Source organism: Rhamphochromis longiceps, linkage group LG18 (genome assembly GCF_057381845.1).
Source record: "Rhamphochromis longiceps isolate RC_006_pf linkage group LG18, R_longiceps_female_GT1.1, whole genome shotgun sequence".
NCBI lineage: Eukaryota > Metazoa > Chordata > Actinopteri > Cichliformes > Cichlidae > Rhamphochromis > Rhamphochromis longiceps.
In genome coordinates this window covers 22836101-22849677 of record NC_140574.1, presented here as the reverse complement: position 1 = coordinate 22849677, position 13577 = coordinate 22836101, and the positions used below count along the sequence as shown (strand labels likewise).

Below are 13577 nucleotides of genomic sequence, written 5' to 3'. Positions count from 1 at the left end.
TCGTGCGGACAGGCATAAAACATACACATCTTTCTATTGCGCATCTGCACACACCCAAACTGTTTTAGCTCCTCCTGTGTATCCTTCTGCCCGATTGACATCCCATTATTCTTGTCCTCTGTCCACTCTCACATTCTCCTCCCTCTTCCTTTCCAATTTATCTCCTGAGTAATGTGCTGTCATACCCCTGCCCTTTTTCGCTCTCCCTTCTCCCCATAGGCTTTGCATCCATACTGCTTTGTCTAATTTAGTTTCACAAAGAGTGACTTATCCAGTTCCCATCCTCATCTTAGAGTCAGTCTAGGCGATGCATAATTCATTTCTTCTGAGTCCAAAGATTCTTATAAGATCTTGATCCTGGAAACATTTGTTGATCTTTTTACAGTTACTTGACTATCTTGTTTTTCCCGAGTAGATCAATGGTTAAGTGGAGTCAGTCTCTGTCATTGTTTGAGGGAATTTAGGGGTTTGACTCCTGGCCAAGAAATGTCTTTCTAAATTGATCTGATGCTATCTTAACTTGGTGCCCAGTTTTAAGGAAATATATTGCAGTGACTCAGATATATTCCCTTCCCAACATATTCCCACTATCAGCTATTCGTTGTGCATCCCTTCATTCATTTTTTTTCCTGTCTATTCAGGAGCTGCAGAGAAGAGCTCCAAGCATGGCGCAGAGGACCGGACCCAGAACATCATCATGGTCCTAAAGGATCGCATGAAGATCAGAGAGAGGAATAAGCCAGAGATCTTTGAGCTAATCCAGGAAGTGTTTGCCCTCGACAAAGCAACGCATGGCATGCAAATGAAACAGATCAAGCAAAGTGTGCTTGATGGGACCTCCAAATGGTCAGCTAAAATCAGCATCACAGGTACAATTGAATATACATTTATATATTTACCTGAAATAATTGTTGAAGGATACATGTTTGGAGATGTAAAGCCCATAGATGCAAGTTTGATTTTTATTTTCAGAAGCTGTTTTCTCTTTTTCTTTCTTTTGTAAGAGAGTTGAAAAGATGTTTTTATACATTTACCTTTGTCTCTCGCCTCTTGCTCAGTGGTGTGTGCCCAGGGCCTTCAGGCTAAAGACAAAACAGGCTCCAGCGACCCTTATGTAACTGTTCAAGTTGGAAAAACCAAGAAGAGGACAAAGACCATCTATGGTAACCTCAACCCTGTGTGGGAAGAGAGCTTCCACTTGTGAGTTCACTAGAAAGCCTATCATAAAAGTTTCAAATGCAAATGATATCTTATTAAAAGTTGTTGAAAATTAAATTTTTATGGTTTGTTTTTATGTCTAAGGCCCACGCAGTAGTTGTAGTTTATTTGGACTAATTTCCCCCACCCTTTCTGTATTACAGTTGTCAACTTTTTATGTTTTCCACCCGTTTGTCCCCCTTCTTCATCCAGTGAATGCCACAACTCATCTGACCGCATCAAGGTCCGTGTGTGGGATGAAGACGATGACATCAAGTCTCGTGTGAAACAGAGGTTCAAACGTGAGAGCGATGACTTCCTGGGTCAAACCATCATCGAAGTCCGCACTCTGAGCGGGGAGATGGACGTCTGGTACAACCTAGGTGAGTTTTTGTGGGACAGGAGAAGAGGCTGAAAAGGGGATAGTGTGTTAGAGATGAATGAGAAGATCAACAAGTCAGTAAGAAATAACAGATAATTGAAGTGCTTGTCTGTTGTAGATAGGAGAAATTTTAGCCAACTAAGGGGACATTTCTTGCTTTCTCGTGACAGACAAGAGAACAGATAAGTCTGCTGTGTCTGGAGCAATTCGGATGCACATAAGTGTGGAGATCAAAGGAGAGGAGACGGTGGCTCCTTACCATGTCCAGTACACCTGTCTGCATGAGGTCAGTCTGCACAAACATGTGGTGGAAATCCTTTAACCTCCTAGGACCTGGCGTCCACATATGCAGACATCACATTTTGGGTTATTTAGACCAAAATACTCAATTTTGTTCTACAAGGGCCTGATATCCACTTACGAGGACATTATACTGCTACTGTTCTATCAAAATTTTAAACGAATATCCTCATATGTGGCTCTTATTTTTCTTAAAAACAAAAATAAGGTTAAAAAAAAAATCTGGTAATTCTTTGTTTTTACATTCATTGGGCCCCAATATGACCAAATATCAAAGAGAAATTAAAAATGCATGCCGTGGAAGAGTTCAGGTCTTAGGAGGTCTTTTTGGAATATTTTAATTATTTATTATATCAGATCCAGTCAGTTTACACAGACATAAATGGGCACATTTAGGTCTAATACTATCATTTTATCCTGCTAATTGCTATTTAACTGCCAGTGATAATGTAAACATTTTTATAGCTTAGTACATAAAATCGCCCTTACTTCCTCTTTGTATGTGTTCAGCATTTGTTCCAGTACACAACTGAGGAGCAAAACGGCGGTGTGGTAAAGATTCCTGACGCCAAAGGAGATGATGCCTGGAAGGTGTACTTTGATGAAACGGCTCAGGAGATCGTTGATGAGTTTGCCATGAGATACGGAGTGGAGTCCATCTACCAGGCCATGACGTTAGTATCCCAAACAGATCCACGAGAGCCAAATGTAAATGTTTGAAACGTGAAGTGCTGACGTGCTAATAAATGGTTTCATGAAGCACACAGTGCATCTAAATCTTGACCACACAGTGTATTTTCTTACCGTGCAATGCAGGAATATGAGATGAGAAGTAAATGTACTAAATCTTTGCCTTTTTGCCACATCCACCCCACAGCCACTTTGCCTGCTTGTCATCGAAGTACATGTGCCCAGGAGTGCCAGCCGTGATGAGCACACTACTTGCCAACATCAATGCTTACTACGCCCACACTACCCAGTCCTCCAACAATGTTTCAGCCTCAGACAGATTTGCTGCATCAAACTTTGGAGTGAGTCCCTGAAAGAGTTTGTCCTTTCTTATATGTGACTATACGCACATGGGACAATTTATTAGGTACACCTTGCTAGCACCAGTTTTGATATCGTTCTGCCTTCGGAACTGCTTTAATTTGTCATGGCACAAATTCAGCAGTGTACTGGCAACATTCCTCAGAGATTTTGGTCCATACATAATAATGATGCTATCTGTTGACTGTGGAAGCCATCTGAGTGCAGAGAACTCATTATCATGTTAAGAAACCAGTTTGAGATGATCTGAGCTTTGCGACACGGTGCGCAGTTAGAAAAGGATAGTTATGCTGAGCAACAGTACTTGGATAGGCTGTGGTGTTTAAATGAAATTCAGTTGGCAGGAGGACGCCAGAGTGTACCAAGAGAATGTCACCCACACCATTACACCTCCACCAACAGCCCGAACCGTTGATAAAGGCAGGTTGGATCCATGCTTTCATGTTGTTTACACCAAATTCTGACACTACCATCTGAATGTTGCAGCAGAAATAAGGTCTCATCAGACCAGACAGTGTTTTTTCAGCCTCTGATTGTCCAATTTTGGTGAGTTTGTGTGAACTGTAGTTTCAGTTTCCTGTTCGTAGCTGACAGGAGAGCCACCCGATGTGATCTTCTGCTGCCGCAGCCCATCTGCTTCGAGGCTCAACATGTTGTGTTTTCAGACATGCTTTTCTGTGGAACATTTGTTTATTTGAGTCACTGTGGCCTTCCTATCAACTCAAAGCAGGCTGCTCATTCCCCTCCAACTTCTGGGATCAGTAAGGTGTTTTCATCCGGAAAACTGCTTTTATACCATTCTCTGTACACCCTGGAGATGGTTGTGTGGGAAAATCCCAGTAGTATTGGCTGATTAGATATTTGGGTTAACAGGCAATTGAACAGGTGTACCTAACAAAGTGGCCAGTGAGTGTATAGTGTAAGAGGAATTATATGATAATTTTAAAATCCTATGAGAAATAAGATAGCATCTCGCTTAAACACCCTAAAAAAGGACGTTAAATGTGTCGCTGCCTACTTTGTTAAACTTGTAATGAGCTGAATGTCATCAGATCCATCTTAACTTTGTTTAGTCAAATGGTTGCAAATAATCCTCCAGTCGTGTTACGTTCTTTCATTTTTTTTCTGCATCTTTTCCTTTGTAGAAGGAGAGGTTTGTCAAACTGCTGGATCAGCTGCACAACTCCCTGAGAATTGACTTGTCCATGTATCGGGTAATTACTTCTCTTATTTCTTTTAGAAAATGTGCTAAACAATTTCATTCTTAATTACACGCAGCTTACATAGTATCACAAGTGTCCCTGTTTGTCAGTCTCTTGCTCCTGATTTTCTGAGTGCATGCATCGTTTAAATAAGAAATAGCATGCTTTTAAGCTACTTCGACATAATATTATATATAACATTATATAAGTTATATTTTTTAATTAGTTCTGTTTGCGTTTTCAGAATAACTTCCCTGCCAGCAGTCCCGAAAGACTGCAAGACCTCAAGTCTACTGTTGACCTTTTGACTAGTATCACTTTTTTTAGGATGAAGGTAAGAATTTTCTTTTCTTTTCTTTCTTCTTTTCTCTTTTTTTCCTTCTAAACACATTAGAAAAATGTCAGTACTTTCTAGAAGCAGCCTGTGGCACAAACTGAGAATCAGCCTCATCAGCATAACCCTACATAACCCAACTTAAGCTATTAGCATGAAGCACTGTAATATGTGTGCGTGTGATCATTTTTGTGTGGCTGCTACTGTACACGGGTGCCATTTATGCAGCTCAGTGAGTTTACGGTTAAATTCCCAGTGAGAAAACCCTCCTGATGACACTGTGTGTGCCTGGTAAATGCTTTGAGGTCTTTTCAGTTCAGCAATATGCTCTTTAATATTTGTTTTCAGGTCCAGGAGCTGCAGAGTCCCCCAAGGGCAAGTCAGGTGGTTAAGGATTGTGTAAAAGCCTGTCTCAACTCCACCTACGAATACATTTTCAACAACTGCCATGACCTCTACAACAGGGAATATCAGACAGACCCTGTGAGTGTGCCTCTGTTTTTGTGTACAGATGCTGCTGTTGCAGTTTTAGGGCCTTTACAGTGAAAGAAACCTTTCTCATTTCAGTCAAAAGCTGTCCCTCCAGATGAGCAGGGTCCCAGCGTCAAGAACCTGGACTTCTGGTCGAAACTCATCACCCTTATTGTGTCCATCATAGAGGAGGACAAAAACTCGTACACTCCTTGCCTTAATCAGTGAGTGTGTGCTTATAAGATTTGTCTGACTCTACGTAGTTATTATACACAGGCAATGCTGAAATATCAAGGCTAGTCTATGAAAGGCAGTCTACACGATGCATAATTCTTTTCGTCTGAGTCCAAAGATTCTTGTAAGGACTGACTAGTCTATGAAAGGCTTTATTATTTAATGGGTGGTGGGTGTGATGGAACAAAAAAGGAACAAAAAGGGAAACAGAAGTTGTTATGAGACACAAATAGCATCCTTTCAGCACAAAATCCAAAGAGGGCACAATGTCTAGGAAATCAAACAGTATCAACTGTATTATGTAACTGTGCTTGCAGCAGTCCCTTAGTTTATGTTCATAAAATAACTCCTGCAGCTTTGCTGGTTGTGTATTTTTAATATTTTAGTACAAATTTAAATAAACTCATAGCTTTTTTTGGAGGAAGAAAACTGAGAATAATAGTATCTTGATAATTTCATATTCTCTCTGTGGTGGATTTCTCTCTGCTGGCAGCTGAAAACATGCTGTGAAAGCACTGATGGAGTTACACAAGAAAGAGCCTGGGCTGTCTTGTTAAATAATACAGCACCATTACTGAATATGGAGCTGGATTTAGTCCTGAGCACTGTGATGTCTCCTTCAGGTTTCCCCAGGAACTCAATGTGGGCAAGATCAGCGCTGAAGTCATGTGGAACATGTTTGCACAAGATATGAAGTACGCTATGGAGGGTAAGTGTTCAGGGTGATGAGATGGGAGTGATGGGCTTTTTTTATTTTGGAATTTTTGCGTGTAATTTTCCTCACCTGTTCTTCCACTTTGATATTCAGAGCATGAGAAGCAACGCCTGTGCAAAAGTGCAGATTATATGAATTTGCACTTCAAGGTGAAGTGGCTCTATAATGAGTACTGCAAAGAACTTCCCACTTTCCAGAAGCACGTACCTGAATATCCAGCGTGAGTATTTTTCTATAGCACCGCATGCTTTTCCTGAAACATTTACCACCGTGGCATAAAGATTTATGTTGCCCTTTGTCATTCTGTGTTGTGCAGCTGGTTTGAGCCATTTGTCATCATGTGGTTGGACGAGAATGAGGAAGTGTCCAGAGATTTTCTCCACGGGGCCCTCGAGAGGGACAAAAAAGATGGGGTAACTCTTTTCAGACATGATCTTAGGTTATGTATTATCAGATTTTCAGGTGTTGCTGTAGTTAAATCCTCATATGTATCTGTTTTAAATACTGACATATGCATAAAACTTCATAAGATTACACCCACAATGTCAAACATTATGAGATGCAGTTTTATGCTTGCCTTATTTCGCATTTTAAGGAATAGTTAAACTTTTTTGGAACTACAAAATTATGGAGGAAAATGTTGAACAATCACATTCTGTTGAGACAGCAGCTGAATACATAGTGAAAACTTAAATGAGGCCCATCACCTGAAGGCAAATTCCCCCGAAAAATGTATTCATGCAATTTTCATGCAAATTCTGGAATTTCTCATCATCTCTCCGACTCAGTGCATCCCAAACTAAGACGAAAGGGTTGAATGCCTCAAGGGAGTCAATAATGGCTCGATACTGACTCAATACCAAAGTGAAAAAATGCCTCACTGCACCAGTTAGTGCACACACACACACACACACACACACACACACACACACACACACACACACACACACACACACACACACACACACACATAAGTACCATGAAGCATCTCACACTCTCAGTCTGGCTCACACCAAAAAGTCGATACAAAGCAGCTGAAGAGTCTCCCAGCTCATATGTCGGGGATCTTTTGGGTCCAATTACTGTCACCAGAGGCGGCTTCTGCTCTCCTGTGTCAGCAAAAAAAACGATCCCCAGGCTCCGGCGCTTACCATAACATTATTCACTTCTTGGCTAATGGCCGGGCTGTTAATGAGGGACTTGTTTCCCATCATGGCCCTCTGATCGCCTTGATCACCCTGATCCAAAAGATTTTAGAAGAACTTTTTTAAAATGCCGTCACAGGAAGCTGACCTCAGGGTCAGCTCCATTGTTCCAGATGTGAATTTCTCCCGTTGGTGGCCATCAGGGGATTCGAGCCCTGTCTGTGTTAATGTCAGTGCTCAGGTCAATGTGATGTACCGCTTGCTTCTAATACTTCTCCTGCTCTTTCTTGTTGATCAACAGTTCCAGGTAACGTCAGAGCACGCTCTGTTCTCCTGCTCAGTGGTGGACGTGTTCTCTCAGCTCAATCAGAGCTTTGAAATCATCCGTAAACTGGAGTGTCCTGACCCTCAGATCGTTGGAAACTACATGAAGAGATTTGCCAAGGTGACTTTCACCGACTAAATCTCTCACAGAGTGTTTCCCCGCTGTCATATATGTCTAACTATTACTATTTTATTTTTTAGACGATTGGCAATGTCCTGCTGTCTTATGCTGACATCATAGCAAAGGACTTTCCAAATCATGTCAAGAAAGAGAAAGTGGTAAGCGTGGAAAAACTGTGGAGCTCGAACTGCATTTTATGTTCTACACTGATTGGTGTAAATGGTCAAGTTGATTAATTTGAACATAATAAACTGTTCCTCAGTGTAATAGCTGTGCCCAGGTTGCAGCTCTCAAAGTGAATTAGAACTGTGTAATTAGCTGAATGTGATATAAGGTTGGGGAAACGTGGGCTGCACTCCCAGAGAGACTAGGAGGCCCCGGAGGTGCACTAATTACTGAAAACTCTTGCTTCTGCTACCCTGCATCAAAAGAGTGCTTTCACAGATAAGGCAATAAAAAGGTTGAGGCCTAACCTTGATTGATCACAATAAAAAGCCAGGAGCAGACAGAGGATGGGGATGGAGAGAGGGGGGTGAAAGAGACAAAAGTGTGTGTAATGATTTTTCTCCTTCTCCCGTCAGCCATGTATCATAATCAATAACATCCAGCAGCTCAGAGTTCAGCTGGAGAAGATGTTTGAGGCCATGGGAGGCAAAGATGTGAGTTTCCAAACGGGCTGTTTTCATTTTGGTTGTTCTCATGTGACCCGGCTGTTGCACTCAACACATCTGTCTTCTTCCAGCTCAATGTGGAGGCCAGCGACTTCCTGAAGGAGCTGCAGAACAAACTGAATAGCGTCATGGATGACCTCAGCCGCATCTTTGCTGTCAGGTGTGTGCGTCTGTTTGTCACCCTGAAACCACAGTAGCTTTAACACACACTTAGAAAAATATTTGTGGCCCAAAAAAGCTGATTTTAAGTAATTCAATTACATTTAAATCTTTCATGTAATCTTGTTACATAAGTACAAAATGTTAAATTTTATGGAAAATAGTCAAATCAACTGTACTTGGCTGGTATACACTCGGTTTATACCAAGTATATTTTCCTTAATGATTAATAATCTGAATAAATAATCTTTTGATTTTCTTTTTTTCAGTTAGATTTTATTCAAAATTATTCTATCATGTTCGTGGGGGCAAAGAATAATTTTTTGAGTCCATTTCATTTGAATATTTCCACACGATGATATAGTTTCCAGCCGCAGATCGAGGATAACGTGAGGCAAATGGGGGACATCCTAGCCCAGGTCAAAGGTCAGACTGTCCCAGCAAACGGCAGTGTAGTGCAGGAAGCTGACAATGTCCTGCAACCCATCATGGACTTCCTGGACAGCAAGTAAGTGTCTCTCCATGGACCATCAATAAAGTTTAAAAAAACAACTTAAATTTGTCTCAAGAGTTGGGATCAAATGTTGAGATTTCTTGACCTTACCTAGAAAAACGGGAAAAAAAAGCTTTTTATTGATTTTTTTTTTTTTTTAATGGCCACATTTTCAGTTGCTGCTTTTGCTATGAAAAATTCCAATATTTTGCACAATAAGCATTTTATAGAAAAAAAAGGATTGCCATGAAACCAAATAAAGTTTTGCTCCCAGTCCAACAATGCCACCGCTAACAAAAAAACCAAATAGATACTTTTATTTTGAAAAGCCCTAGCCAAAAGCCTCAAACAAGGGTCATGTCTATTTTTTCCCTGTGGCTGTATCTGATGATCAAAATGAATAAAAAAAATTACACCCATGACTGAAATCATGTTTTAAGCTGTTATAGTGTGTGTTAAGAGATTCTGTGTTCTTTGTGTTTTAGCTTATCACTGTTTGCTAAGATCTGTGAGAAAACGGTCCTGAAGAGAGTGCTAAAGGAGCTGTGGAAGCTGGTGATGAACACGATGGAAAAAACAATCGTGCTTCCGACCCTTACTGACCAGACGGTACGTGTTTAAAAAACAAGACAGCCGCCCCCCGGATATTTTCACCCTTTTCCTCTTTAGTGTTTTGGTTTGCTGCGTTACCCTGGATTTGTACATTAACACATCTATCCTGCCATTTTTCTTGTTCATCCTTTCATAGGTGATTGTAAGTATATGTGCAGCCTTTTTAAGCATGAAGAAACACTCTTCTTTTTTAAACAGGGATCTTAACTTCACTCTTCATAGCCTTTGTCACTTTTTTCTATGTGGATACAGTGCATCAGTTCAAAAACTCAGTTCAGATGGCAGCACAGTGCACCAGAGGCAGCGTTACGTGACAATGAGTCCCTGCAGTACTGCTGACTGCACACTTAAGCACTTAAACTATAATCCTCCTTGCTGTTGAGAACTTTCCAAAGACGTAACCTTTTTGCTTTGTTTGTTTAGAAGGTAATTTTCACTCAAATCAACGTTACTAAAGTGCATAAACCAGCATAAAACTTGGAGTTTGCTCACCTGTCACCTTGCAAATCTTCCTCACTGGCACATCTCAGAAAACTCCACTTGTTTCTTTTATCCACTCACTCTGCGCCACCTGGTCTTTGTGTCTCTCCTCGACAGGGAACTCAGATGATCTTCAATGCTGCAAAGGAGTTGGGACAGCTTTCAAAGCTGAAGGTGATTAAAAATAGATGAGTGGAACAAGAACATGTCTAAAAAATTGCGTTTATTGAATGTCAGCAGTACAGAATGACTCCTCTCTCCCTGTCCTGCAGGAACACATGGGCCGAGAGGAGGCCAAGGCTCTGACTCCTAAGCAGTGTGCAGTAATAGAGCTAGCGCTGGACACCATTAAGGTATGAGGAGGTGATCACATGTTTTTTAGGCAGCACATATTATAGAATCTCCCTACTTACTATGGACACTGTGATCATACATGAGACTTCTCTTTAAATCAATAGAAAAAAGAAGTATTCTCCATTCTTAATCAACCCACCTTAAATGTGACTCTTAATCACTGTTGCATCTGCCAGGTTTGGCGCACATTTAGAGATCTTTAAATTACTTCTTCATTGCTTGCATACTGACAGCCCTGATGCACGCTACAAGGCAGTTTAGTCGCACTCGCTCACATTACACGCTCTGCTTAGAGCTCGCTGTGTCTGCCGTCTATCTGCCATTCGGTTATCCTCAATAAGCGTGTCATGTCACATCTGTTACACAGCAATACTTCCACGCCGGCGGTGTGGGCCTGAAGAAAACGTTTCTGGAAAAGAGTCCGGATCTGCAGTCTCTGCGCTACGCCCTGTCTCTGTACACGCAGGCCACAGACAAACTCATCAGGAAGTTTGTCCTCTCGCAGAACGCTCAGGGTACGACTTCAATCTGAGTCACACACACACACGGTCACAAGGTAGCTTCAAACAATTTCACACAAATAAGCTTTCAGATGTTCTCAAAGCGCTCAGCTGCTTATTCTTTGTTACTGTGGTTTATGGAATTAAACAGGATTATGGGATTAAAAAGAATGACTTGCTTACAGTACAGAAAATGCTTAATTCACTGGTTGAGTGAGTTATGGTAGGAAAACTGCAAAATACTCTTTGCCTTTGCTTGTTTTAGATACAAAGTATATAAGTTTAAAAGCCTGAAGATGGTTTGTAGGTCAGAGACATGTTTCTGGACACCTTGCTGAGGGATACCTAATCCTTTAGGTGTCAGACACATCAGCCTTCTTCTATAAACTGTTGGGTTGGAAAATGATATTCATGTGCAGATGTACTAGTGTGAGCTTGTTCTTTTAATACTAACTTCCTTTCATTTCCCCTCAGTCCATGGAGGAAAAGGGATCAGGTACACAGCGAACGAAGACACACCACCAGAAAAAGGTACAAGTCTGCAGTGTTATGTAACGTCTGCATGTCCCCCAGGGCAAACCTGCAGCACTCAAGCTTCTGCTCAGATACATTTGTGATCAAACTGTCAGGAACCCAAGATAACCTGACTGCGAGCAGTGTTCGCTTTGGGCACAGCTCAGATCTCACTCTGCTCCCTCTTCTTTTTTTTTGCTCTTTAATTGATTAAAGTACATGCCCAGTTATGAAAGATGTAGCCTGCTACATAACAGTATGCATACCCTGCCTGCTGCATGAGACACAGAAACATGATATTTAAGACAGCAGTGGTAGTTAACTAAAAGCAGTGTTTGTCCAGTCTGTTTTAGTTTCCTTTCATATTAATCTACTTTTTTCTTTTCAGTTCAGAGTTTGTAGTCTCTTTAACAAATTAAGATTTCTCACTGCATTAGAGTTTGCCATTTTCTTTGCATTACAGCTCGCACAAAAGCCGCTTTACCCGGCCACCAGATTATCTCAGAGAACTCCTGCCTGCATGCGCACGTTTGTGTGTAACATCTGCATGTTTAAATATAGTTCACAGTCTGCTGATACATTACAATTCTTGAAGTCATACATCTCAACTGTGCTACATCAGGGTCTGCAGAAAACACAAGTTCACAGCCATGGAAAGATAAAGTAGGGGCACAGTTGCCTGTCATCCACTAACAGAGCGTGTCTTTGCAGCGTCTGGAGTGGATGCAGTCGGTGAGGGGGTCATGAATGTGGACATTTTACCCCAGCCTAATGGAGAACACAAGATCAGTGTGAAAGGTAAAAATAGCAGAGCAGCTTTTGCGGTTGTCTTCTGTCACCTTCTTTTATTTTTTCACTTAAAGCTGTTCAGTCGGCAGAAATGTGAAGAAGGCCGAAAAACAAACAGCCCCTCCCACCAGACTAGTACAGCCATCTGCATCATGGCAGAATTCAAACCCTGCTCTTTCAGGTGGAAGCTGCTCAAAGAAGGGTGTCAAACATAAGGTCTAGGGGCCAGAATCGGCCAGGCAAAGACTCCAGTGTGACTCACTGGATAGCTTTGGAAAATATGGAGGCCATACATTTGGAACTTTTAACTGTATTTTCACAATTTGTACAGATTTGGGTACTGATCAAGTAAAGTAAATAAGTAATAGATAAACAATTAAATGGCTTAAAAGTACCTGTTTTTTTTTACTACCTGCTACAGACAGTAAGTGTTTGAAAATAAAGGGCAAATCTTTCTGCTTAATTGGGCAGTTTTACACATCTGTTTTTTACAAATTTAGCCTGAAGAGTCATGCTGATAGATGCATGCTTTCATTCATTACAGCAACATTTCTGTGTCATGTAGAAAAAAGAAACACATAGAACTCTTGAAACTGTACTTCTTTTTCTTAAATCAAGATGTCTCAGGGCTGTGTGGTTAAACTTGTTTACACTAACACAAAGGGGAACCGGCCCATTTACCATCAAAGTGGCCTGTATGTGGCCCACAGCGTAAAATGCACTGCTGTATACAAAACAAAGCAAAAGCCAAATGTGATTTTATTCTACTCAGTCTCGCCTCTCATGCTCTCACCACTTCCACAGAATGCACATTACAGTCAACAGTCTGACCCTATGGGACGAATTCTCAGTGCAAAAGCCGATGAGTTAAAAAACAAACAAACAAAGCAAAAAAAAAAAACAAGCATGCTCCTGACGTGTCGCCTTCAGATTTAGACAGAGTGGACTTTGAAGTCTGCTGTTTGGTCCCAGGGTCCTAGCCAGAGAATCGGCTCTCATCACTGTGATGATCATTGACACAGAAGCTGATGTTTCCTCTCACTGAGGTCCACAGCAAACAGAGTGTAAACAGAATTTGTATAATAGCAATATGAGAATAATGGCTGCTCTATAAGCAGTCCAGAGGTGCACGAGGAGAGGTCCTTAGAAAGGACTAAAGTCACTGGACTCTTTGGTTGTATTTTCCACTGCTGATCTGGTCTTCTGTATTTTATAAAGTCTGAAAGCAGACCCACAGGAGCCTTAAATTCCTCTCAGACCAATTTAATCATGCTGAAAGTTTGTTATGGATTTATTACTCATGTTACCTACCCTGGCTTTCTGTGTCCAGTGATCGCTGCTAATGACCTGAAATGGAAAGCACAGGGCTTCAGGCCTTTCGTCGAAGTCTACATCATCGGCCCTCACCTGAGTGACAAGAAGAGGAAATTTGCCACCAAGTCCAAGAACAACAGCTGGTCGCCAAAGTTCAATGAGAGCTTCCAGTAGTGAGTGTCCACTCAGTCTGATTTGCAGCACCAGCTGATCCAGA

At 41.3% G+C, this 13577-nt stretch overlaps 1 protein-coding gene across 1 annotated transcript in view; it reads left to right on the top strand.

Annotated features, from left to right (window-relative positions):
- Window positions 1-13577, top strand: part of LOC146648269 (protein unc-13 homolog A-like) — a 33225-nt gene that overhangs the window by 16275 nt on the left and 3373 nt on the right. Inside the window, exons 17-41 of the mRNA XM_085389470.1 lie at window positions 642-869; window positions 1059-1200; window positions 1411-1580; window positions 1750-1865; window positions 2390-2553; window positions 2757-2910; window positions 4075-4143; window positions 4376-4465; window positions 4814-4948; window positions 5033-5160; window positions 5794-5879; window positions 5979-6105; window positions 6202-6298; window positions 7332-7475; window positions 7556-7633; window positions 8057-8134; window positions 8218-8306; window positions 8670-8813; window positions 9284-9407; window positions 10008-10064; window positions 10163-10243; window positions 10612-10759; window positions 11219-11275; window positions 11969-12055; window positions 13377-13533. Of these exons, the coding sequence (XP_085245596.1) occupies window positions 642-869; window positions 1059-1200; window positions 1411-1580; window positions 1750-1865; window positions 2390-2553; window positions 2757-2910; window positions 4075-4143; window positions 4376-4465; window positions 4814-4948; window positions 5033-5160; window positions 5794-5879; window positions 5979-6105; window positions 6202-6298; window positions 7332-7475; window positions 7556-7633; window positions 8057-8134; window positions 8218-8306; window positions 8670-8813; window positions 9284-9407; window positions 10008-10064; window positions 10163-10243; window positions 10612-10759; window positions 11219-11275; window positions 11969-12055; window positions 13377-13533 (2950 nt within the window). The remainder of the gene's footprint in view (window positions 1-641; window positions 870-1058; window positions 1201-1410; window positions 1581-1749; window positions 1866-2389; window positions 2554-2756; window positions 2911-4074; window positions 4144-4375; window positions 4466-4813; window positions 4949-5032; window positions 5161-5793; window positions 5880-5978; window positions 6106-6201; window positions 6299-7331; window positions 7476-7555; window positions 7634-8056; window positions 8135-8217; window positions 8307-8669; window positions 8814-9283; window positions 9408-10007; window positions 10065-10162; window positions 10244-10611; window positions 10760-11218; window positions 11276-11968; window positions 12056-13376; window positions 13534-13577) is intronic.